This window comes from Nipponia nippon, unplaced genomic scaffold (assembly GCF_047370975.1).
Source record: "Nipponia nippon isolate SJK-2023a ecotype South Korea unplaced genomic scaffold, ASM4737097v1 scaffold_7, whole genome shotgun sequence".
Lineage (NCBI taxonomy): Eukaryota > Metazoa > Chordata > Aves > Pelecaniformes > Threskiornithidae > Nipponia > Nipponia nippon.
Window position 1 is genome coordinate 32,051,617 of NW_028262391.1, and position 26,876 is coordinate 32,078,492.

Consider the following 26,876-nt stretch of genomic DNA (forward strand, 5'->3'; position numbering starts at 1 on the left):
CTATCTGCAGTTACCACCACAGCTCTGATTTGCTCCTCTTCCAGGTGAGGAATCCCAAACATTTTTTGTAGTTTCCCATACAGAAGTCATTGTACCCAAACCTTTAAATGTGTCCTCCTTAGCAACTTTTCCTGTTCTGCTGTTCATATTCGGAGATGAGAGAGGAGAGGAACGAGACAGTGTTCAGGACAAATGCACTACAGATGTATGCAGCAGCACAGTGATATTCATGCAGTTCTCTTCTACTGTTAGGAACAGATTGCCTTGTAGAGAGACACTTGCTTAGGTCAATCATAACCCAAGATGTCATTTAGTAGTAGAAAGGAACAAGGAGACCCTCACTGTACAAGCAGAGTTAGGATTACCTCCTTGCCTCTCCCATACATCACTCCACATTTATCTACATTGATTTGCCTGCTTTGTTTTATTGTTCAGTCACAAAGCTCTTTCAGCTGGTTCCTACAAGAAGGTCACCAGCAAAGGCCAACAGTCAGCCAGCTTCACTTCAACATATCCATTAAAGATGTGGAAAAATGGGAGTAAGCACTGAAGATAGCAATGCTGGCATGCCTCTGCTGCATGACTCCACTGCTGACCGCCCTCTACACTAAGAGCTGACTGCTTACTTTTAACCTCTGCTCCCCATCTTAACCGTACTTCCGTTCAAGAACCTTCTCACTTGTGCTTGCTAACAAGAAACCTTTGTAATTGCTCTCCTCCTATGAATCCTGCTCAAACCTTCTGTCTACATGCTCGCAGATTCCTTCAAAAAACCTCCAGTAGGTCTGGGAGGTAGCACTTCCCCTTCCCATCCAAACTCCTCCCAGATGCAGGCATCCATCCCAGGCACCTGCCTGCTCTGTTCCTCAGAGCAGCTCTGAGCAGATTTCAGACCTGATTTTTTTTCCCTCATTTGCCTATAAAGACCATTTGCATTGTATTATACATTTTCCAGTCCCTGGGGAGAGAGGTGGCTTCAAGGGAGAGTCTGTAAGTAGCAGTTACCTCTTTCACCCTTGTGTCACCATGATTTGTTAGTGTCGGAGCCCCTGTGTTCCCCGGGGGCTGCTCTTTAGCAAGAACCAGTCCCAGCACACGCCAAGGGATACCAGGTATCTACACTTCAATCTGGGGGTAGGAAGAGCAGAATGCAAAGAAGTATCAAGCCTCAAAAAGGAGATGGGAAAGGATGTGGCAGCTGGGACCCAAGGAAACACACATACACCCCCCCAGCCTGTTGGCCCTGTGCTCACTCTGCTCCCTGCCTTCCCCCACCTGCCTCATCTTGACACAGAGGTCTGCACCCTGCCAAGGTGCAGGTATTTATGCATACAGGCATACCTCCTCCTGTTACAGCAAAAGACCAGTACATGCCAGGGGCCACAGGTAGCTCTGCACCATTACCAACACGCAGCTCCTCCCCTCCCTTTGCCTTCTTCCCTTCATGCCTGATCTGTTCTCTGCCTCTCCAAAAAGGCCACAGCTTCCTTGGGAAGCAGAGGTCACATTGACTGCAGGCTGGCTGTGACCAGCCAAAACAAGGTTGGCAGATACAATCTGCATCCCACCCTTAATCCAGAGAGTCGAGATGGAGCGATAGCCACAGCCTGCACATAAACACAGGCTTTGATACCGCCAGCTAAAACCAGATAGGGCCTGCAGAGGAGATGACAGCTCCCCGTGCAGGCTCAGGACAAGGAGATCCTTAGCCCCTCCACATCCCTGTGTCAATACTTTCCCAGCCTGCAGGACTCCTCCACCCCAGCTGCACCTTTTACACTGCTCTACCAAGAGCATCTAGCCCCAGCCACAGCCACTGAAGGCTTGAGCAGACTGTTGGAGGCTCTTCTGAAAGAGCTCAAGACAGAGAGCCAAGTCCATGGAAGTCCTTCAGCCAAGTTTAAGATCAAGCCACTTTAGCCCTCTGAATGCAGTTAACTACACATCTAAACTCGTGTGGTTAAGAAGCAGCCTTTTCCTGCCTGCCTGGGGCCTGAGGAAATTCATTCAAACACAGGACCTCAAAAAAAAAAAAAATCTCTTGCACAGACTCTTGACAGCCTGACAGCTCAAAAAAAAAGTCACTCCGCCTAGCTCTGGTGCCCTGACCCTGCAGAGCCAGGTGACTGGACTTCAGGCCCCTCCAAGAGCACTATCTTTACTTTCCAGCAGAGGCAACTAGTTCTTGGTCACGTTCACTCTATCACCACTCCAGGGAAGAAAACAGAGAGAAAGCAAATTTATTTTAAAATCTGTTCCAAGAGGAAAATACCCTCTCCCCTTTGGTTGAAGAAAGCCAGCCTAAGTTGGAGCTCCTGACCCAAGACAGAGCTGTAGTCATGCTAGAAATAAATAGGGAAGTTAACATCTCTTTCCCTTCCCAGAGACTCATTTACCTTATACAGTGTGTTTCGAATTATTTCAATGTTCATTTCATCCAGGTCCTGTTCAGATATGCAGTCTTGGAAGAAAGCAGCTGAAACAGAGCCACAGACAGAGTTAGCATTGGCCTAACCAGACCCATGCCCAGCACTTTCCAGAGTCCTCAACAATACCAGGCAGAAGCACACCCTATGTTGAGCTTGTCCCTCCTAGGCCTGGCCCTTATCTTCAGCAGCCACCAAATTGCCATGACTCAAAACCTCAGGCTCCACCATGGTTCCCCAGGCCACAATCATTTTTGGGGCTCTCACACCAGCCTATTCTCAGCAGAAATTCTCAGCTCTAACCCCCAGCACCAGTGCCAGAGCACCCTGTATTTAAAAATAAGCAAAACCCAAACTGTTCCCAGATGCAGGCACTCAGAGGTGACAAGACAGCTTCTGAATTGCCTGCTACAGCATCTGCGAGACAGCAGCTAGTGAGTCCTGAGGAAGCTGGTGCTGTGCTTCTCCCTTATCCTCCAATATCTTAGTTGGATTAAGGAGGCATGGGGATGCCACAGCTCCTACAGCCCATGACGCTCCATGGTTGGAGTCAGGAGCTGTTTCCCCTGGTCGGGTCTATCAGTCCCGTTTTCCACTTCTTTCAAGGCCTTTTATTTCTCCAGCTGGAGGTAAGCAACAGGAGACAGGATGAAATAGTGTATTTTGGTAGGAAGCTTGGCCTTAGGTACTTTGCCAGACTATCTCTGGGAGGGAGTCTGAGAAGTTGTTGCCACCAAAAGAACACAGACTTCAGACCTAACACAGGGTACTGCAAGCTGTAGATAAAGATAAGTCTTGTACAGCTAGCATAACATAAGGCCGTTGTACCACTCACTTGTTAGCAAAGCACAATAAAACCCATTGACAGGACTTTTACGACTTCTTCAACTCTCACTCAGCAACCAATTTTGCTGAATTTGCTACAGAGAGAAATATGATCTTTCTCAGCTTACGCAGTCCAGCTGTGGGTAAAGGACACTGCACTCACGCTGAGAACTGACTGGTGCTCTACTTTGTGCGACAAACCAGGTACAATGCAGGCTCACACCTCCAGCATGCACTACTTTTATAGCATGAGCTCCCAGGCAGGGACAGCAGCCGCACCGTGGGTCTAGAGAGTCCTGAACAGGGTTAACCCCCCCAGAGGTTTCTTTGCAACAGCATCAGAGATCAATGCCACGTAGCTGGAGGAAGACTGCTCCCTAAGGCTGGCAAAAATGAAAACAGAGTATGCCAGGACTGGTTTTCACTGCAGGACTCGCTGGCTAGCCTAGATAGCTAAGCAGTGGCTACTTCAGAGTAGCAGAGGAATGAGAACACAGCTATTTCAGTTCTTGGCCCTACAATATCCCAAATTAGGCTAACAGCAAGTCTTATTTTGCCCTGCTAACCTATGAAAGCCATTTGGGGTTAGGCATTCCTACCAAGCCACGTAGCTACTCAAGTACTTTTAGGAGATAGAGCTGCTGTTTCTTTGCGTGTGGTCACTGGAAAGAGTGCAAGTTAAACAACTGGAGCCTGCATGCTTGCTTGTTTAGGCAACACAGCTACTCCCCATGTTCTCCTGCTGAAGAAATGCCATACTAGATGGTACACAGCTTCAAGGGCATGGCCAGGGCAAAGGTCTGAAGATCTCAGCCTAGCGAGGGCAGAAGCAGGCAAAGCTCACACATGCACAAGGGCATGAATGCAAGAGGCAAAGACCCTCAACTGCCAGCCGCATTCTCCAGAACCGCTTCGCCAGTGTAACGGGGCATTTTCACTCCGTACACAGCTAGAAGTTTTAAGATCTCTAAGAACTAATACCTCTGAAATACTTGGTTCCATCTTATTGCCAAAATGGGAAGGTTCCTGCTTACTTGTGAGGAGGATTTTCTTCCCACACATCATCCCTACAGCGGGCTCAACTCAGCTGTATGCAGAGCCTCAGTTCTCCTGCTGCGTTGTCGCCCTACCTTGCAACCCAGATCTCGAGATGTGTTTTCCCTCCTTTGCTGGGTTCTATCTGGCAAATCATTTTTCCATGACAACTACTTCATTTGCCTCATTATTACACAGAGCATTTGCAAAAGCACTTTCAGGTCCAAAAACAACTATTTCTATCAAAGACAATATGATGATTTAAAGTGTTTTGTTCTTTCTAGCAACCCCAAAAGAATGATTAATCACTGACTCAGGCATACCTCATTACTTTTTTGCCCACAGATCCTAACCTAGAAAGTCTCTTGTGACTACCTCTCCTACTACTGCAAAAAGACTTCCGTATTTTCTCCAGAACCACTTCCTACATTTTTTATCTTTAAAGAACATATTTGTTTGACTGTTCATAACGCACTTGGTTTTAGTATCATGCACTTCCTGGTCAAGGCTTGCAGCCCTGAGAGAGTATACCTCAGTGCAGGATCCTGCTACACAATGAGCTTAAAAAGGCTTCTGGAGATTTCCTTTTCTTTTTTTAATTTTTTTTTTTTTTTTGCTGTTGGTTGGGGTTTTCTGGTATGTAAAGAGCCTTCCTTGATCTAGAGCTAATTTTATCAGTCTCAGAACAAGACTGGGCATGTGCAGATCTCTATAATTAACTACAAAAATTGCCTACAAGAAATTGCCCAATGGTCCAACTAAAAGTGCTGAAAATTAAGTGACTCATTCCAGCAGAGGACCCGACAGCCCTTCACTAAGGAAGCACGTGTACCATGTGTCCCATCACAATTATTAAAAAGATCGCATTGTCTAAGACCTCTCAAACTTCTTCCTTCCTCCCTAATTTCAAGTGACGGTTCCCAGAACAGCTGGTAAATGGACATATCTAGCAGATCAGATCCAGCTACACCTGCGCTGCCATGACAGCTCAAGGCCTGGCTCACACAAACCAAATTCCCCAGCAATCTGCACTACCAGTGTGCTGGTTTGGACATTTGTTGAAGCATACAGAGGGCCTCCATAGGAAAAACTGGCACAGGACACGCATAAACCTGAACTCAAGCCCAGCCACCACAGGGAACTCAAGCCCAGTCACCACAGGGAACTCAAGCCCAGTCACCACAGGGAGTACAGCCACATCTGTGCATTACCCACCGCTTTGTCTTCCTGGAGCACAACTTGGACTTAGTTGGACCTAGTTAGATTGGGGGAGAAAGGGACATCTGCTCCACACACAGCTGAGAGGTATTTTGAAAGGCTCCGCTCACCCAGGGGAGTGTCCACCAGGATTGCATTGTAGAGTTCCGCAGGCGTCTGAGCAATGTTCACGGCTTCCATCTGCTCGAAACTTCCCAGAGGATGGCACTTGGGCACCAGTTCAGAGATTGAACGCTGGTGCAGGGTCCCAGTGATCAGCAGAATGACATTGTCAATCATGTAGCTGTACCTGGAGGAATGCAAGAAGCAGCCTGTCACAATACAAACACTACAAAAACCAGCACCTGGCATCAGACAGACACACATCTTCAGTCCCTGTGAACGTCTCCAGAAAGATGCATCCTTCCCACGAAGAACTAGTAAGGCGCCTCGTTAATGTATCCTTATCATGCCAGCCTAGGAAAAGGGAGTCAAGCATAGTCCCAGGCTGTGATTTATGCTACGGGTGAACCACACTATCTGGGCATCTCCTACCTACCATTGAAGAGTATTAGGTTGGAAGGGACTTCCAGAGGTCTCTGGCCCAATGTCCTGCTCCAAGCATGGCCAGCTCCAGCTGCTCAGGGCTTTGTCCAGCTGAACTTTGAATTATTTGCAAGAATGTATATCTCACAACCTCCCTGGGGCTCTGCTCCAGTGTCTGACCACATTCACAACAAAGCCTTTTCCCAACAGCTATTCAGAATTTCCCTCGTGGCCATTTGCCTACAGTCTCTCATCCTAACCTCACATACCTCCAAGAGGAGCCTGGCTCCAGCTTCCCCACACCCTCCCACAAGGTAGCTGGGAACAGTTGTCTTTCCAGCATTCCCACTGCTCTCCTTGCATTGCCATGCTCTGTAGAGAGCACATGCAGAAGCGTGCATGGTAGGACACCAGCAAAGGGGAATCTGCAGATAGCCTGACTCGAGCTCAGCTTCATTGCCAGCAGCAATGCTCCATCTTGCCAAGACTATGGAGAAAGGGTCACGTTTCTGCAGCCCCGCTCCCTTCCAAAAACAACAGGGCTGGCAGCTTTGGCGCAGCCTTCATTCACACCCTCACAAAGCTACACACGAGCTTTTTCACACTTCTGCCATCAAAAGCTACACGCTCTTTTGCATTAGCACATACTATGACAACCCTAACCAAGTTCTCTGCTTACGTTACACAGTATTAGCAGATTCAGTCTTCAGCACTGCAGTAATGGGACATTCAGTCTGGAACCATGGCACTCAGCACAAGTTCCACCAACACAAGCCCTTTGTGGCCCTTCTCTCCAGGATGTCCATGTTTCTCTTGCACTGAAGAGCCGAGAACTGGGCACGGCACTCCAGGTGATGCCTCCACCAGTGCTAAGTAGAGGGGAAAGATCACCTCCCAGATCTCCCCATCCAGCCAGAGAAGGGAGACACAACTGGCCTGAAGACTGGAAACACAAGAAAGGCTGGTGGCCTTCTCCAAGTAGAAGGTCCAAGTAAGGGATCAAGGCATCATGTAAATACAAGGAGCTGAGAGGAAACGTGTCCCCAGCAAGAACAGGAGTGGTGCTCTAGGCACCTTTACCACCAGCTGAGCCATAAGCCAACCAAGCTGAGAACCTGAAAAACATCAAGCAAGATGAGGTTTGGTTGTTGTTTTTTTTTTTCAGTCAGAGGAAGATGCCTTTGCAAACGTCCCTCAACAGCACAGGGAAGGGGCACAGATGCTGGAAGAGCAGGGTATTTGGGATTTTACACTCCCTTGCTCTTACTGCTAGAGCTCTAACTCTAAAAAGTTAGATGATGGAAAAAACCTGAAGAAGCTCCTTGGCAGGAGCTGCTCCAAAACAAACGGGATCATGCCTGAACTAGAACAGCAGGAGTTGTGCACATCTGGATTTGGAGCTCTGTTAAGGTTCAGGCTTCCCACGTGTACTTAGGTACTGAAGAAAGGGAGCTTAAGGCCAGCACACCAGGACTGGGGCAAGGGCAGAGACAGCAAGGCTGCGCACACGTTTGTTAGGATGCTTCTGGTCTTTATCTTGCCAAGCTAACAAGGAGGACATAGTGCAGCCCTGTCTCCCTTTGAACCACATCAAAGGCAGGTAAGCAGAGCCAGTTAAAGGCAGATTTCGGTAGTTTTTTTTATTAGATGGGCTTACTGCCTCTCAAATATACTCAAAGGGCACATCCATGAACAAATCCACACCTTAGCTCCTCAAACAGGTGCTGCTTTCTTCTCCACACTGTGGGGCTGGGTAACGCACCTCCTGGCCCAACCATTTTTGGAGAGTGCCTTTCTGCGTTTGCAGCCTGCCTTTCCAGGGACATTGAATCTAGAACCAGGACAATCAGCACAAGCTTCATGTACTAGGAAGCCTCCTTTTGCCCTTTAATCTGCAGGGTCATTATCCTCCCTTCTGTTTGTGCACCTCTCACCATGGAGATGACTGCAATCTCCAGGACAGCAAGAAGGGCCTGTTTATGAGAACTGAGGGTAAGTCCCTTGCAGTAAGCAGCTGGTTCCTGGTAAATACAAGCATCTGCATCCTCACACAGATGCATCTCCATGAGGTATGCAAGACCAAGGATACAGCAGATCATTTCCCAGCTCCACCATCTGCCCTCAGACACATGCAAGTTTGCTCAGTGCAGCACAGTAGCTTTCAGGAAAGACCATACACAGGATTACTCTCACCAAAGCAAGACAACAACGTAGGACCAAACCAAACTCCCTTCTTCAACTGAGCCTGCAATGAAAGAACAGGCCAGGATATATGGTCATTGCACAGTATGCTAGCACACCTCTTTCCTATTCCCAGCTCACCACGGATCTTGCTCTCTGAAAGATATTTGCACCTTTCAAGGAGCCTGGCCTAAAGTCAGCCATACACAAGCAACTGAGGGAAGGTGCCTGGAGCCCTATCTGTTCGCAGGTCTTCAGAGCAGCTTAGCTCCTGGCTTACTGGAGTCTCCTCAAGCTCATCCATGCCCTCCCAGGCCAGCTCAGCATGAAAGCCACAGCCAGGTTTGGGGAGAGCAGCCCAAGTCTGACCCTCTTCAACGTGAGAAGCTCCTGCTTTCAGACTGATGGTCCCAGGAAAGACAAGCCAGCTGGTTTCCACTGCCAGAGTGCAAAGCGTGGCTCTCCCCATTTGATTTATACCTCTTAACTTGCTTGTTTCCTCATCATCCTTCGGGGAAGTCTGTGGAAATGCAGAGTCTATAGACCAAATACCAAGGCCTCTAAGGAGGCCCAGCAACTTTGTGAAGGAGTACTTTACTTATCGAGACTACTTAAATCTTGCTGTCAAAGAAGGATTTATCCCTGCAGGAAAAGGTGTTACTGTGTGCAAGATAGAGGGGACATTTCTCATTCAAATTTCCACTGTGACAGCATTTCAAACCTTTACGATAACAGAGAGCTGCAGCAGGACAAAGGTCTTCTCATGCCTGCCGAGGCCAGGCAGACACCAGCACCACTACATAATCCTTCCTGATAGCTCCCATTTCCTTCAAGCAAGCCCAGACCACGCTTATTCACATTCAGTCCCTGCTTCACTCCAGTAAAAACAGCCACAGCTCAGTCAATCATGACAACAAGGCAAGTCTTCTAGTGCCAGGGCAGCTGGAAAAGCCTCTTCTCATCTGTGGAAGGGGCAATGCTTGCTTTCCTGTGCCAGGTCCCAACAAGAACGCATCTGCCTCCATTAGCACAGCTGTACTAAGACCATAGCAGAGGTCCTGGCTACACTGGCATTTCCTCCCAGCCCCAAAGGATTAGATTTATTACGGTGGCAGCAGTTTTCCTAGGAACTTCCAACTACTTGTTTAATAGAGTGGCTTTTGTCACCATCCTCCCTGTCTCCTATTAGGTTCTGACCAGCTTCAAATGTTTCAGCTTTCATGGTTAATGCATGCTCAGACCCCTCCGAGAGCATTTTAACCTTCACTAGCCCTCAGTGCAGCTAATAAGAGGACCAGACTATGGGACACATTGGAAAACAGGAGTAGTTGGTCACTTGCAACACCATGAAGTCTTACCACAGCCTGCTTGGCATGGAAAAGAGATTAGGACATAGCCTGGTGGGAGACTAAAGACAGGTACAAGGACCGACAAGCTCCTTGGTGAGGATAAGCCTCTGCACTGGCTCACTGGGAGCACTCAGTAGGAGTTCAGAAGAGAAAGCACTACATGGAGGCTCTACATAAGCTACAGCCAGTGTCACAGGGTGGCAGGGCTTTAATTAAGTGGTAAAATGGTACCTTACCTCAAGCCCCCAACCTTGCCTCCACAAAGACCGTAGCAAAACGCTCTTGGGCAAGAATGCGTTTTACACTCCTGCTTTGAGCTGCTCTCTGCCCACACAGGGAGATGGACACAAGAAGAGTGGATGTTCAGTCAGAGTTTCACATGCACAGTTACGCCCTGCCTCGCTCTTCCTGTCACCCATTGAATTGAGGTGTGGTATATTCCAGAAATTCACATTCACAGAAATACGATTTTAACTGATACTGAGAAGCATCAGTAATGTCTCACAGAAGAGGAGAATTTCTTATTAAAGGACAGGAAAGTGTCAGCAAGCATAGAAATATCATCCACAGCAGGAGAGAGATGTTGGCTTATGGCTTTCTGAAGTCCGAGACAACCAGGGCCAGTATCTTTGCTCCTCCAGCGACACCCAGTTCAGCACAATATGCACTGGGCAACACTCACATAAAGAGAACAAAGCCAGGCTATTAGGATAAGCCTAGAAAAGCCAAAAGGGGGGGGGGGATGTTCCTTCCAGCAGCAGCAGGTCAGAAAGATCATTCTCACTGCTGGTTCTGGGAGGCATGGTCTCAGACAGGCACAGTAGAAACCCCCCTGAGGAAACAGGGGAGAGCCAGGCCCCAGAAGCTAATTTCTGGGAGAGTCATCCATGGATAGCTATCAAGCAGAATCAGGGAGGACAGCACACATGCAAAAGCCATGTACAGGCACTTTGACAATGTATGTCTTCGTTTTGGAGTTACGTAAGTACAGCCACAGATAAACGAGACATGCAAGAAAGATTGCAATGGCCTGCTGAATATTGGGAAAGGCTTTTTAGCAGGAGACCACATAAAATTCATGAAAGCTCATCACATGGGGCATTTACAACTTGGCCTGAAGGCACTCAGGCATAGCCCTGCAAGGCAGTGACCCCAAGACAGTTAGGGCTTCTCCCTCCCCCACTTACTAATCTAATCTAATCATAAAGAGTCATTGTCCTACAGCAGATAGGTTGGTTTTTTATTGCTTTCTGCTCCAGGATACTAAAGAAACCATAAACAATACTGCAAGTGGTCACAAAGCATGACTAATGACGGAACATTGCATGACCTGCGTTTCTCAGGGATCCTCTGAAAGCCTTGCCAAACTGTAGCTTAACAGCTGCTCTGCAAGGGGTCATGAGGACAGCCCTCAGTGTCAACAGCAAATGCAGAGAGCAGCGGGCTGATGCAGAAGTGCATAGCACGGAAGAACCGGGCTGCGGCTCGGGGGTTTTGCCAGGATGGGTTAAGGTATTGCATTGCTCAGGCAACTTTAATGCTTTCCAAAACCAGCGTTAGACTTTAACATAGACTCATGCTAGCAAGGCAAAAGTCACTATGTGATTGCGTTGGGCAGTTACTCAGATTACTGTAGAAGCATGTGTTTATTTTGGGATGAAAAAGGGAAATCTCTAGTGGGATCAGAGCAGTGCTCTGAACTCAGCATGAATTCTAGAGACAGCTTTAAATGATGATGAAGTTGTTTTGACTATAGTCACTTTAGCATCCTTCTTGCAGCTCATCCAGTTTATGTACTCAGGGGCTGGGGGGGGAAGTAACCTAATGAAAAAGTTTCAGGTTGGTTGTACCACTGCTTCCTTGGGTTTGTGCACAAGTACTCAGACCCACTGGGTTCGAGACCTGAGCAAAGGTGCTGGTATGCAGAGCCACAGGTCACACCTCTCTCGGGCTCTGAATGTAAGCAGTCATGGGGGAAAGTAATGCACAGACGAACAGTAGCTGACACTAAGAATAGTGCCAGCAGCTGAGATGCTTGTATCTGGAGTGTCGTTTTAAGATCATTACTAGATAACTGTACAGCTGTCCTGCACTGGAACGGAGAGGGATGTTGCGCATCAGGAAGACCTCAGTGCCCCACTGAGGCTTATTTGAGTAACAGACAGTAGATGAACTGAGTCAAATCCTTAAATCAGTTTTTCAGCTCAGACTAGAACAAGTCAGACCAGCAGCTTCTGGCCAGGAGCAGTTTTACCCCTCATCTGCAGCCAAAGCTCAGGCAGTCCAGGGAACAGCAAGGGTCAATGCAGCATGTGATGGTCTCCCCTCAAAGTGAGCCGATCTCTTCCTGTCTTCGCACACTGTCTTTCCTAGAGTCACACCAATAAAAACCACACCTAAGTGGTAGGTTCGTGAACCTGCCAAAGAGAAAGCTGAGAATTTCATGGTTGCCACCACAAACCAAGGGCACTCAGCCAATAAGCGGGTGCCCTGCTAAACTTAGATCAACGAGACCATTTCACAGCAAAGAGTTATAACTTCACAGTACTACAGAGGCTGTGGCAGCCTTTCAAATCCAAGTATCCAGGAATGTTCTCAGCATTAATCTATATTTAGCTGCATCTCCACATGATTTTTACCATCTTCTAGTGAGTCTAGGTCTCTTGGGATACTGACCTCAGTTTTCCAGTGGTATCATCTGGTAACTTATAAGCAGTCATACAGTGTCAGCTGTGTTAAAGGCTAACGAGAAAAAAAGCTAGATGAAGTACTTTTAATTTTGAGGCTTTATGAATATGGTGTTGTGTTCTAGATGCATACAAACCCCTTGAAATGCCAGGGAATGTTTTGAGCACCTTTCAGGCTCGTGCAAGAGTCTCTGGTTGCTTAAACCTGATGCCTCGAAGACTGACCTCAGAACGTGAGAAACACTAGGCTGGTATGCAAGGTTGAGTTCTGGCACTCTGCGCTATGCTGAGCAGACTTCAGCACTAATTACATTTTAAATATTGACCAGAAACATCTAATCATGCTGGTTTCACATAGACCAAAACTTACATATACTGTTTTCTTACCTTCCTTCCTAAAAAAACAGAACAAACAAAAAAAACCCCAAAAAACCCCAAACATTCCGAGGATATAAAAGAAGATTAAAGGGTGCACTGTGCAAACTCACATTGCCCTCAAAACTGCCTGAAGTAGCTAAGAAAGCTGAGTGAGCTTAATGGCCTAAACACCCTCACCCAATTCTCAGTGACTGTGTGGTCTGGGCTTAGATAACATGCAGAACATTACTGTGCATACAGACCTGCTGCCAGCAGAAGACAAGAAAAATCATCATCCCACTTGACATGCAGTAAACCATGTGTGGTAGACATAAGATTTTGCCTGGCCTCTAAATATTGCAGTACTTTGCAGTATTTATACAAAGCTCTATGGAAGTACTTGCTAGACTTCGAACTAGCATACAGAATGAATCTGGAAAAGTGGGCTAGGACCCAAGATGCCCTCAAGAAGTCTTCAGAAGCAGTGCCCTTGGCCTCCAGGCCTTCTCTGGGCTGAACTTGCCAGCCTAAAGCACCAGGTGAGGCAAATTGATGGAAAGGTAAAAGGAAAATGAAGGCTGCTAAGGTCCAGCACCAGAAGACCTTGAGAACAGTTTCAATCAAGGAGTGAAGCAAGTTACCTGTGGACAGAAGCGCTCAGTGAACATTCATCCAACTGAAGGCACCGTACGCAGGTTGTCCTCTGGAAAAGTTGCAGCCACACATAAACTGATCAGAGAAGCATTGATAACCTCCTAACATGCTCCTTCCCTCCCTGTTTTATGACTCTAACAGACATGCTGTTCAGCCTGTAGAGTGAAAGACTGCACAAAGGAACACGAGGGAAATGGAAGGACTGTTCCTGCGAGCTGCAAAATCACCAGAGGGATTCAGCTTTAAACAAAGCCTAAGAAGATAGTTAAGCCCACACACTGCCTCTGGATGAAACAGCATCAGCTTGGACGGGGATGTTATTCAGCGACGATGTGTTCTCACCTAATCACCCACAGCTTGCATGTTAGAGCCCCTCCTCAGGGCTGCAGAGTTTCATTAAAAATTTCTCTATCTTAGTGAAACACAGGCCTACATCTGGAGCTCATCAGTAGCATTTTGCTGTATCTTTACTGCCACTGATAACATTTTGCTAGCTCTTCCGATCATTACCATGGCTCACCATGTTTGCTAGGCACCATGCTAACACCTTCCAAGCGAAGAACAGCACTGGTCAGTAGGAGGAGGGTCATGCTGTTCCAGTTCAAATCCACTTGCCAAATGAAGTGTTCTCCAGGCACTAGAGGTTTGGGGAAAAAAATCATCCCCTCAACATAGTACACAGTGAAATCCACCTTTCAAAGAGTTCTTTTCCAGTGAGGACATCCACAGTCACACCATTTTGAAAGATGACTTCCACAGACACCACTTCGGCATGCAACCCAGTTCATTTTCAGACATTGGTTCTGGGAAACTGGTACGAGATCTGTATCCTTTGGGTGTGCAGGAGAACAGATGCGGTTCCAATGCTACCATCCAGAGGACGCCAAGTCTGTGATCATTTCCAGACCATTAGTTACATGCCCTCTTATTTTGAATATTGCATAATCCCTCCAAGAACTTGGCTTATCAGTTCAACTTTGCACTCCCTGCAAACAGGGAAGCTGTTTGTCAGAAACCTGTGCTTCTCTGCCAAAAAAGGCTCATTAACCTTTTATTGCAGGATCCCCGGCCACTATGGTAATTTTTGCTTCCCGATCCCACCGCCACCAAGGAGTCAACAACTAATTGAAAATAGTATAGTGCAGTTTTAACCACGGCAGCATTAGGAAAGATCCTTCAGAGTGTTGCATTCGCCCAAATAAACTGCAAGCATCTGTAACATAAAGCATTTGAAGTTTTTTTTCTTCTGCAAGAAAAGACTTCAAAAGCGTGTAGTCATATTTTGTAACCTCCACAGTTATGCCAGGATGCACACTCCAGTATATTTAGAATAAAGACAGGCAACTTCCCACTCCAGAGAAGAGGATTATTGCTTTTCAGCTCAAGTAGCAATTGAAACAATTTGGCTCCAGAAAAACCACTGCTGCAAGATTAAGTTTGAACTCAAAGTCATGCAGCAGAAACTAGATCTTTCCAGTGCAGGGGAGAGGCAGAGCAGGACTGGGTCAGGGAGAAGGTAATAGAGGGAAGTGTCAGCTAAGAAAAGGCATGCGCAAGGGGAAAGGTACATGCAGCCTCATCAAAAACACGTCTTGTGACCACAAAAACATACTGAAAGCCAAGTTCCCAGCTGCATCCTCAGGGCAACAAAGAACCCGGTTCCCAGCCCTAGCAGACTGGTAAGGTAAAGACAAAAGATGACCTAGTTTGTCCTCTGACGACAGGCTCGATCATGGATTTGGAAAATGTGTTTAGACCCAGCTCCCTCCCCAGATCTCACTCCTACAGTGGACTCAGTTTCCGCACAGTTACCAGCAGCTCCCCCACCTGAACACGCGATCGAACCCTTCTCTGCCCATCAGCTTGCTGCAAGGGCTCAAGGGGCCCAACGGCTGCCAGAGCCCTCACATCAGGCTGCTGTGAAACCAGACTTTCCAGAGCAGGGAAGAGACTGTGCTGAAGGAAGGGCAAAAACACCCCACCCCCCCCTTTTTCCCCCCTTGGAAAAATACTAAAGCTGACAATCCAATCAGGCTACGGCAGGCTAGAGTCAGGAGTGACACCATGAACCACAGATAAAGAATTCTATCTAAACCATATAGAGGAACACTGGAAGGAAGGAGAGACAGGACATGGCACCGTGTCAGGCTAACACAAAGAACAAAGCCTTTACAGAAAGGCAGGGCAGCACAACACCAAGAAGAACCTAAAACCCACTTCCATCCCACAAGTCAATGTGTGCTTGTCGAATTCAGGAAGTGGGTTTTGCTGTTTCAAGTACACTTAATACCTGTTTGCTGCTGCCCTACAGAACATCACTGCATTCCCTCAGCCAAACAGTCAATTGTTTGTGTTGGAGCAGAGATGTTAACAGCCAACTTGTGCCTATCAGTCAGAACCTACTGAAAAAACACAGGGAAGCATCAGCAGTCTTCCAGCGAGGAGCTGCATGGCAAGACGCAGAGCTAGCAGGTGTTTTATAGAGACCATGGCAGGCTCAACAAGTTGAGCTTTCCCTTGCCACGATATGCAGTGGCAGAGGAGGCCAGCTACAGCCACCACTTGAAAAAACAAAAGGGAAATCAGCCAACTTCCTCAATTATTTTGGTACTAACAACGCAACATTTGCCACAGAAGAGTTCCTGGAGAGGATCGGAGCCAGGAAAGAGTCAGTACGGTTCCAGGAGAGGAGCACAACAGGACAAAAATCAGCGGCAGAAAGTCACTTGGGGAATGAAGACCTTGCTTTGGGGTTGCCGCCTCACTGAGTTCTTGGGTCAGTTTTGTTCGTGTGCTTTTAAACACAGTCCTTACCCCTAAGCTCAGGAGACAAGTTAGCTCCCGCCCGCCTCCGTAGGTGCCCATCGTTACCTACGGCAGGACGCGCACCTGGGGACAGGCAGCCGTGGGGCTGGAGTGCCACCTTCCGGCAAGCAGCAGGCAGCGCTGCCTCATCTCCTTGGAGCTGGGCAAGGCGAGCACACAGCCTCCTGCTGCTCCAGAGCCCCCACGCCATCCCTCTTGCTGCTTCTCCTTCCCATGTCCTCACCTAGTTCATGGACCAGAAGAGGCAAGAGAAATGACATGGCATAATCCCATGCAGGGACGAACAACGTGGCTTTTGGCAGGTTGGCTCTGGAGCAGAGGGGACAAGGACTACAGTTGCTCCTATGATCAGACAGCTCCCCAGATCTTCTCAGCAATGTGCCCTGGGTCAAGATCTGAGCACTTTATAAAAAAACCAAGCACAACAGTCACCTGTTGATCAACTCAAAACCACCCCAGAGGTCCAGAGGACATTCATGAAGGAGAAAGCTGGACTGTTTTTTAAATGCTTGATCCACCTCCTGGCACCAGCCATCTACACCCTGGCCACTCTCAGTGAGATGGTACCCAAGTGTTTAACAGGCCTTGATGGGCCTGTCTTGTGCGAGGTTATCCAACATCTCTAAGAAAGCAAAAAATGTAAGTACATACAAAGGCATCCAGCAGCAGTGAGTTTCAGAGCTGAACTGGACATGCTACAAAACATCTCCTTCCATTTTAAGCCAGACACACCTCCTACAATCCCACTCTGTTTTCAAAGTCTCTGTTTACAGCCCAATGCCTCTCTCTCAAGAGAGTCTGAGTGAACTCAAGTTTTCCTCCTGCAGAAGCCAGCCCTGCTCAAAACTTTCCGTATCTTTCTACCATTTTCTATTTCAATGCAGCCTGTACAGTTTTAGCACATGGACACATTCAGTTGAGTATAATTTCTTCTTCTGACCACCTGGTGCCTCGCTGGCCCTGAGCTGTCTACCAGGAGCAGTCTTTACCGTTTCCTGCTCAAGTTTCATTAACTACCCTAAAAGAAAGGGGTGGGAAATAGTCATGTTTAAAAGGCAAAGACAAATCACCCCATCACACCTATCTGTGTGCCCAGCCAGAGTGGAAGATCAAGTGGCACAGGCTTGTCCCAGTGTCACCCAGGGTAGGCGGGATGACACAGTACCTCTGCCGCTTGCACAGGCACAACGTCCCCAGCACCGCCAACATCCTTTGGCCAAACATCTCTGTGACGCTGCCCACGCACAAGCCTGGGTTAGATGAAGGCTACTGGCACAAGTATGCGCTGCCAGCCTCCAAACAGAGCTGTTCTCCACTCCAGCTATTTGGGACGTTCATGGGAAACTTCACACTGTCAGCAAGACAATAATCGCTGAAACTTTTGCCCCCTGCCCCAAACCAAGACCAACTACAATCCACAGGACAATTTCAGGGAACAAAACACGGCCTAAAAGGCAGCCTGAAAAGTTGTATCTAGTCTACCCTCTTTTCTACTAGCCCTGTCACTAAACATATTAGGATTATCAACAGAAGATATTAAGACCTACTGGGCAAAACCAGCACCCTCTCCAAACTCCTTGTGTTTCACTGTCCTCATTCTTCTGTTTTAACTTGTCTGTAGTGTCATTAGAAGTTATTGGAGCTTCTAATACACTAATAGTGACTACCACCTTGGACCAGTTGAAGCTGATGACACCTTCTCTTTTCATCAATACTCCATTGGTGTGGTAAGTGCAGACCCAGAGGAGACCCCTCCATCAGTGGTGCAGCAGAACCACGCCAAAACACAACTGAACACTTAAGACCTCCTTGCGGAAAAGGCTCCGCAAGAGAGCGGAGAAACTTCATGTACAAAACCAGCTTTTCTCCTGCTTTACCTTTTGCCTTCCTCCCTCTAGGCAGCACTGCAGACAGTGGCATTAAAGCAAATCTTGTGGGTAAAAAGGAAAAGAAGAGATGAGAGTGAAGACAACTCAAGGGAAAAACATCCTGTGCGGAATGAGACCAATACATTCCAGAAGAGATTACGCAGTAGACAAGAGATACAGATATCTGCACAGAACTGTTTTGTTATAGAGAACTCATCAAAATCAGAGAGACAGAAGCAGAACAAGATCAAAGTTAAATCCAGTTGAGGGCAAAACACCAGTTTTAAAGTTAAGTCATTCAAACAGCTGTGAGAACCGGCCTATCAGATTACATGAGATGTTTAAGGTCTCCTGCACAACTTGAGCTGGATGTAGACACTGGATAAAGGTCAGCAGGACTGGTGTAACAGGAAACTGTATTTCCACAGCCATTCACGGCCCTCCTACCAAGTCATGCAGTGTGTAATCAGGGCAGGCATGGTCTGAGACCTTTCAGTTCATCTTTTCCACACACCGGATTTCAAAGTGAGACTGTTAGGGAACAGCAAAGTTTTAAAGTCTGCAAGATACTCGTGTGTCCTGCCCAGACTATTGCCTTTAAAAAAAATGACAGAAGCTAAAAGAAGAGACCATTAGTGATTACTATCCATAGAGACTAGACATTTCCATAAACCTGTAGGGAAGCAAAGGGAAAGCATCAGTGGAGGACAAACTACCTAATATTGTCAGGCTCAAACAGTACTGATGTCTTTACAGCAAATTATAGATGGGAAAAAAAGGTATTTTGAAAGTTAACTTAATTATTTTAAGTTTGAGAGAATAGAAGAGATTGTTCCATACAACTAAGACAATGAACTAGAAACCGCTTCATCCATTGCAAACACTGCTGCAAAACAAGGGCTTGGTAATGTCTTGCTGATGTCTTGCTCCACATCTGTAGCGAGATACCAAACTCAATGATTTTTAGTGACAGGCATATAAGAAAAAACTATTTCTTAGAAAACAGGAAAGGCTTAAAAGACAGGCAGCTTTAGCACAGTGACCCAGAAAATAACAGATATTAACCACTGGGTTAGAAAAATGAGATAGTGTTACTGTCCAGATATAGAAAGGACAGAACAGGAAGGAATACAGCAGAGAGACAGGTCTTTAATCAATATTTGCACACGCAGGAGATGCCACAGATAGGCCAAAATTTAAAGTCTTTCAATAGACCACAAAGGCCTTTCCACATCAGCCTGCACCATTCAAAAACCTCTAGGTGACAAGCAAGATAACGCACACACAACTGACAAAAATGCAAGATTAAACACCAATTGCCAGAGTGCCTGTGAGGAGCCCAAAGCTCACTATTAAATAAATGAATGCTGATGTACCAGCTATCTGACTTGAGAACAGAGTACAATCTTCTTCTCAGAGATGCAAGTTAAAGTAATGTTCTACTGAACCAGAAATTCACTTTTGTCCATGACGTATCTCCTTACTGGTTAAAGAAATCCACTGGCTATGCAGTTTTCAAGTCAAACTAGAGCTTACAGGAACATAAGACTAATGAAAGGAAAAAAGGCAACTTTACTTCCGTGTTTCAGATGCAAACTAGCACAACTGGTATCTCACCAAGGCTAGCAATTTCATTTTACTACTGATTAAAACAAGAGCAGCATGCAGGGAAGCAGAGCAGTGTGCAAAACCGCTAGGAGAAGACACTTGCATGAACGCTGTGCTATTTCAAGCTTTTCACATCAGCTGAACCTGCTGTGGAAGTGCACACGCCCCATGTCTTTTCATGCACTGACAGAGACATAATGAGGCTGCTGCAGCTCCATCTTTCCCTGCTGCATACTCTACGCCCTCCCTTCCCCTAGTGCTGCTGTTCGCTGGATCCCACTGAGCTGGCTGAGTAAAACAGATCAGTCAAAGGTTAATCCCAAAAGGGAAAAGTTGTTCGATTTTTGGCCAGCTCAACTCCCTGAACCAGTGTGTGACGGGGTCAGAGGAAGGCCTACGGCCCCTGGGGTGGGATGACAGGATCACAGCAGCCCTGACGAAGGCTGATCAACCTTGGTGGGTCAGAACTAGCAAGCAATTGCTGTCATGCACATGCATGGCATGCATATGTTTTGCAGCAGGATCACATTTTAAAAATGCCAGGAACATTTAACACAAGGGTAAATAACAGCTCTAATAGAGACTGAACCAGTTCTGCAATGGAAGGCAGCTAAGGAGCTGTGCCAATGAAGCACGCACATCCTGGGAGCCAGAACCCCTTAACAACATAGTGATACCGTGCTGCTGGTTTGAGACCTCCAGATACAACCAAATCAGTTTCATTCAAGAAGCTGCAGAAGACATAGCAGCTGCAGGGAGGGCTGAGTGTGCAAAGCTGGTCTGAAAGCCCTCAAGAACACCACCAACATTTCAAATGCTGTTCATGAACAGCTGGTACTCACGTGATGAAGTCCAGAAAACTCGCTAGGGGCTCATATGCATGGTTCCTCATGTGACGAAACTCCACCACCATCTTCTCCTTCAGCTTGTCATCTATGACGGAGACGGTGAGCGGGGAGGCTTCGTTGGCCAGGAAGTTCCCATAGTCTGTGCTCTGGAGGTGCAGTTTCAAGTCTGAAAAAGAAAAAATAATTCCACTCTACAGGGTTTGTGTTGGGTTTGGGGGTTTTTTTGAGCATACCTAAGACAGCTGTTGCTCAGCACTTCTCTAGGTATTCTCTTCCCGGAAAGACCACCTAGACAAAACCCATGTGTTAAGTAATACACTTATATTTCTGCTCAGTTTTATTATGGACAACCCAAATGCAGGAAAAGATCAGTGTTTCACCATACCAGCCTTGCCCCATCTTAAAGAGGAAACTGTGACACTATCTGCGTAACTGAGCGCACACCTGTTCCAGCTGTCCACTGTGCTTGATCAAGGTGGAAGGCTACTGATTTTCTAGGAAGTATTTGCTAGAAATCTAGAAAAAAAAAAAAAAGAAACAACTTAAGCACTTTCTCTAGCCAAAAGGGCTCTGGTTGCAGGCTTCTCTGAAGCAATCATGACCAAGAACCTACCTGCACCCACAAGCAAGCTTCCTCAGATACTAGTGATGTGGAAGCATCTGAAAAGCTTTCAAAGCCAAAAAGACACAAACAGCAACCTTGAAATTATAAAGCAGCTAGGTATTACATCATCAAGTCAGTCGAACTAATTGCACTGGTAAAGAAAACTCAGGCATTAAGAGGTAGAGAAGGGCTGGTGAAGAGGAAGGCCATTTAAATCCATCTCGTATGGTAGGCAACCCCTGCCCAGGATGGAGGAACATGCTCAGAAGCCTTCCCCTCCTCCAGTTTCCAGCAGAGGAAACCTTTGTTTCCTCTGTTACCCTCGCTGCAGGTCAGGTGCCCAACCAAGCTGCGGTCCTGGCCAAGAAGCAACCACAACATGCTGAGCTCTGTCAAGATAAAAGCCCTATTTGAGCCAAAAGCATTTAAGTGTCTCTATGGAAAAACTGAATCCAGAACTGAGGAACGTCATATAATCCTAGTCCTCAAAGCTCTACTAGTTGCACTAGTACATAATGTTCATCTCCCTTCAGCTTCACCTCAGAGGGACAGTTAGGCAAGCACCCTCCTAGGGATTCAAGACCTTTATGGGGAAAGGAAAGTAGCTGGAAGAGTTTAGTCAAAACAGATGTGAACACACCATCCAGAGAAAACAAAAAAAAAAAAAAAAAAAAAAAAAGAGACAGACATTTCTCCCTGGATTCTTTGAAGCAGGAGCACTGAGGCTGCCTTTCCCTTCCACTGAACCGTACGAGTCCTCAGCATTACGGCACAAGCATCCACAGCACCGAGGTCAGAGCAAGGACTCAGCCTAGCTTGAGGAGTTTGATCTTTTGACATTACACCCAGCTCCAGGCATGAGCTGGAGAGCATCCTCCACACTGGGCTCCAAACTAGGCTTGTACTGTACAGTGCGATACTGTCCTCAGCCCAAGGGGTGGAAGGGTCAAACTGCTTTCAAGCTGACTTTAACTCTTCTGGGTATTTCCAAGGGGGTCTAGCAAAGATGTTTTTCACCCAGCACTTCTTAGTTAAAGACATTACCACTGCTAAGTCTCACAGGAAACAGATGGTGATTATAGAGGGAGGAAAAAAAAGGCCAGAGACTTAAATAGCGCTCAGCTGCTGTCAAGTTCCTCAGCAGTTTACATGAGAATTTGGTGGTACTCTTACTTTTAGTAAGGAGTCCTGGATGCAGCAAAGAGAGCTACTTGCCTGACAACATGCATCATGGCTGACGCAAAGCAGAAACTTAACGTAGATCTCTGCTCCCCAGACTATGCTGCAGCTAAACAGCTGTGTTTTATTCTAACAAAACATTAACTAATGCTCACACTTTTGAGGTGGGAAAACACAGTCCAGATAAACTCCACTGTCTTGAGTTTCAACATGACCCTTGTCAAAGTCAAACATCGGATCATGCCAAAACTCAGAATGCCCCTCGCCTCCACGCAGCCTGCATAGGATTGTTATTGATGATAATCACTTCCTAAACCCTGCAAAAAGCCCAGCTCACAGGCAGCACCCTGCATGCAAAGAGTTCTCATCCGTTTCACAATTGCTTGATTTTTAAAAGCTAAGGTATAGTTACAGAGGGGAAATCTACCAGAATTACATCTTAATGAGTTTCAGTCCCTCTTCTGAAAGCTCTTGGATGATGAGCTTTGGAATCCACGTGAAAATTAAGTTCCACTGTCAGATCAGGGCTTTACTAGTTTGCTTTTAGCGGAGGCTGGAGAAAGCATGGAGCAAAATTCAGCAGTTGCTCAAAGAATATCAGAGAAAGGGTCCTGGTAAGAGTATTGCACCCATAAAATCAGACTACAAGGGAAGGCAGAGGGGACTGCAGTAGCTACATTCATATACCTCCTACTTTCAGTTCTCTGTAATTGTGCAGAGCTCTAATGAAAACTAAGCCCAAAAAGGCATGTGATGTTGTATTGCAGCTATACAGGACCTTGGAGAGGAAGCAGCTATTGCATATCCTACCATGTCTTACTTCAGTAGGGAAGCTTCCAAAGCCTTCATCTTGTTTCCTCAACTCCAACTCTGCCACAGCAAAACCATCGGTTTCTTTTGGTATCACCATGACCTGCAACTCTGCTCTTACTTTTGAGGCTGCAAGAAGCCACCTTGCTATTAGGTCTTTTGATGCTAGAGACCCAGTAACACAAAAAGTAGAGTCTGCTGTACCATCCACTTCCAGGAGGTCGGAGCTGCATCGCATTTAGACCAGAGCCACACAAGCTGCACGCTGTGCCTTGCAGCCTCTCCCTCAACAGCTCTGAGGAAGCCCCCATGAGCCGCTTGGCCTGAGCATTTTGTCCTGCTCAACGAGGGGGTTGCCCCCCCCAACTCCACAGCACAAGAGCCAGCACAACATTATGTTGCAACTGGAATAAGGGCCATGTTTATATAACACTTGGAATTAATTTTTACAGGGAAGGCCAGCCACAAACTGCAGGAACTAAACTCTTCTGAATCTCTTAGCATCCAAGCAGACAGAACAGAACATATTTTCCAAAAATTGGACTGGATTTATAAACCCTGACTCAATGTGTCCCACGGCGTACTAGCGCCTTACACGAGCCTGTCCTCCTCCAGCCGCTGGGCTGGTCACTGAGCCTCAGCCTGGGGGGGCTGAGAGTTTTTAATAAGACTATTCACACGTCAGGCTTCTCAGTTAAGAATGAACTAATCCTGTGGTTTCACAAATCCCCTGCCAGAAGAGCTGTCCCCATAGCGCGGTGACTAATAAGTGGACCCACTGCTGAGCAAGCCCCACACTCCCCAAAAGTTCAAGTGCCTATTTCCTAACACAAGTTCAAACCAAGTTGGAGTCGGCCTCTGGCAGCAACTGCAGCACCTCGGCAGGGGCGGCTGCCAGAGATCCCACACGCTGCATGTCGACGAGACGTCGGCTGCAAGTCTTCCGCCGTGCCTCTTCCCCAGCTGCGTGCCGAAAGGGAGAGAGACCTGCACCTAGAGCCCAGCTGCTCCTGCTGAGCTCCTCCAGATGCTGACTAACAGCAGCACGCGGCCTCAACCCAGCCATTGCTTTTGAGAGGTACGTTTGCCTGTTTCGGCATTTTTCCAAGCGGTTCACACACTTTAAGAAACAGACTGAGCCAGCATTTGGCAAGGGAGTGCTTGAATTACCACAATGCTTTTGTTCTCTCTCCTCCCCCGCAAAAGCTGGTAAATTATGGCCAGGTCACAGTTCCCAGAAAGCTGCCTCGTGCAAGAACACAACAGCTTGTCAGAATGACAGCCTTTTTCTGCTGAGTATTCAAGTAGGGTAGTGCTCAAGATTACCATGACATGTACTTACAGCAACCTCCTTTCAGCTCTCAGATCAGGCCCTCTGGTTTCGATGCAGCTGGCTGTACCTGAGGCATAAACACAACTGAAGCTTAATTCAACACACCGCTGTGCCAACACCTCACCTCGACATTTCAGATGACATTTTCTTGAGAGACTTCAGATCCACAGTAATACTACCATCCTCTCCTGCAAGTTTGCTTTGCAATAACAAGGAATCAAGCCACTACTCAGTCTTTCAGACATTTGTCAGTCAAAGCCTGTCCCGTAAGCCCTACTCAGACAGAGTGACCCACGGCTCCACCAGCTCATACTTCCCCCCCTTCCTTCTTCAGCATTCCCCCGTAACTTGATTCAGAGCTCTGCAATGCAGTTAAGGGCTCAAGCACTTCCAGGCAAGGGCTGATTTATCTTCTCACGCACAGGCACGGAATTAGCTTTTGCAACTTCCGAGCTGAACTGATGTTTTCACACAATTATCTGCTGTAACCCCGACATCTCACTCCAAAGGACCCGGGGACATCACTGCATATATAAAAATTAAAATATCATTTGCCATCTCCCAGGCCTGAGGCAGTGAAGCAGCTGAAGGATTACACAGCAGTCTGCAGATCAGCTACATCACCCACAACTTGCATCAGAAGACTCCAGTCATTACCATTTGGCTTGTTGCTGTCCGTTTGGTCTATTTATGGCCGCCTCAGGCATTCCTGAAGCTGCTTCTCTGAAATCTCACCTGAGAAGCACCCAGAGACCCTTCATTCTCCGCAGAATTTAAGACCTTTTCTGTGGTTGCACACCACCAGCAGTGATGTGCCACCTCTCCTCTGCTGTCAGGCAGCAAATTCCTCTGGGCCACAGCTGGACACAGAGAAGTGTCTTCTTTGGCCCTTTTCCTCATCAGTGTCTCAGCTCTAGCTCTTCACCTCTCTGTTTGAGATGTCCTCAGCACCAAACAGCAGCCTGTGTTTCTGGCCCAGCTCTTCCTGGGGTTGAACTCACCCCCCTCAGAACTTCAAACCCAGCATGGCCAGGTCTTGTTTCCTTTGGAGCCCCTCAACCAGATAGCCCTCTCCTGATCCTTCCAAAAGGTGAGGTAACACCTCCTAATCTGCCTGCATCTCCAGTAAGCTTCACCCCTACGTATCCTTTTTTCCCCCTCTCTAAAAGCAGACCGCATTAAGTCATGGCTGTAACCTTGAAGGTCCAGTACACTAACAGGACATCAGCCTGGCATCATTCAGAAGCTAAGAGAAAGAGGGTAGAAAGTCTCACACTGCAGGAGCCAACAGCAGAGAAAAAACAACAAGACAAAAGCACCAACAGGCTGCCGAGTGGTAATACTTGCCAGGAAACCCAGACACCATCATCTTCTAATGAGGGGCAGGACCCAAACAAGGGCTGAAGCTACACTAGTGCTGAGAAGCTGACCTCAGCTGCTGCTTGAAGTTTAGCTAAGAGAAGCTGTGAAGCAGGTCTCTGCCCAGTGAAGGAGGCCAGAACAAACAGCAAAGAGCCTCTGCTGAACCCTGCAGGAAGCCAGAGACCACAGTGTTTGTTTGCCACCATGATTTAGCAGGCCATGGAAGTGCCATCTTTCTTCCAATAAATAATGTTTTCCTTGAGCTTATTTTAACAGAACAGCTGATTAACCAGCCACAGTGAGTGGTTACACTGGAGGACGCAGGACAAAGCACTGAGATTAGCAGGCCAGCCTTGTGGCTACTGCTCTTGAGCAGCCAGCGTTCACAGGACAGGAACAGTCTATACTCAGGTCTCACCATTGCCATATGCTCTACCTCATCTGGCAGATGAAAGCTCTTGGGGACAGGGCCGGTCCTCCTGCACAGTCCAGCAAGCAAGGGTCAGCTTTTCACAAAGGGCTCCTCTCTGTCAGGAGGCAGAGAGCATCATCACTGTGCTTTCAAAAGGTCCCTACCACATTATGGCTTGGCTTCTACACCCACCAAGTTTGGGGTTCAGACTGAGCCACTCTCGGAGTTCAAGATGGATCTAAGCACAGCCACACTTCAGGACCATCAAGTGGCCTCTCCTTGCCTGGTTGTACAGCAAAGGAGCTGCATAGGAAAAGATCTACCCCATTCCCCCCACACCCAGGAGAACACCATAAGCTCCACCACGGACTGACGTGCCAAAAGCACTCTTGGAGGTAGTCTGCAACTCTGGTAGCAATGCAACTTCTCTATACAAGAGAGGACACGCTGCCCACGCGGTTAAGCTGAAAGAGAAGCCCAGCTCCAGCCTTTTGGGGCTCAAATTCCAGGACCACAGTGATAAAGTGGAAGGGAGAAGCACCTCTCCTGCTCTTCTCTCAGCAAAAGGAGATATGGCAAACACTCAGCATGTAACACCATAAAGCAAAGGCAGGCTCCAGGGGAGAAAAAAAGATCCTTGAGACTATGAAAACAAAAGCACACACTGCACTTGGCACAAGCCTGGTGCACAGAGGACACATTCCCCAACATTCATTTGTTGGAGGCAAGAGCCCACAGCTCTGCTCAGGAAGGTCTTTGCTTCGGTGCG

At 47.3% G+C, this 26,876-nt stretch overlaps 1 protein-coding gene across 1 annotated transcript in view; it reads right to left on the reverse strand.

Annotated features, from left to right (window-relative positions):
- ATP6V0D1 (ATPase H+ transporting V0 subunit d1) overlaps positions 1-26,876 on the reverse strand; it is a 36,907-nt gene that overhangs the window by 5,650 nt on the left and 4,381 nt on the right. Inside the window, exons 2-4 of the mRNA XM_087738986.1 lie at positions 20,402-20,573; positions 5,615-5,793; positions 2,397-2,476 (exon numbers count right to left, since the gene is read on the reverse strand). Of these exons, the coding sequence (XP_087595112.1) occupies positions 2,397-2,476; positions 5,615-5,793; positions 20,402-20,573 (431 nt within the window). The remainder of the gene's footprint in view (positions 1-2,396; positions 2,477-5,614; positions 5,794-20,401; positions 20,574-26,876) is intronic.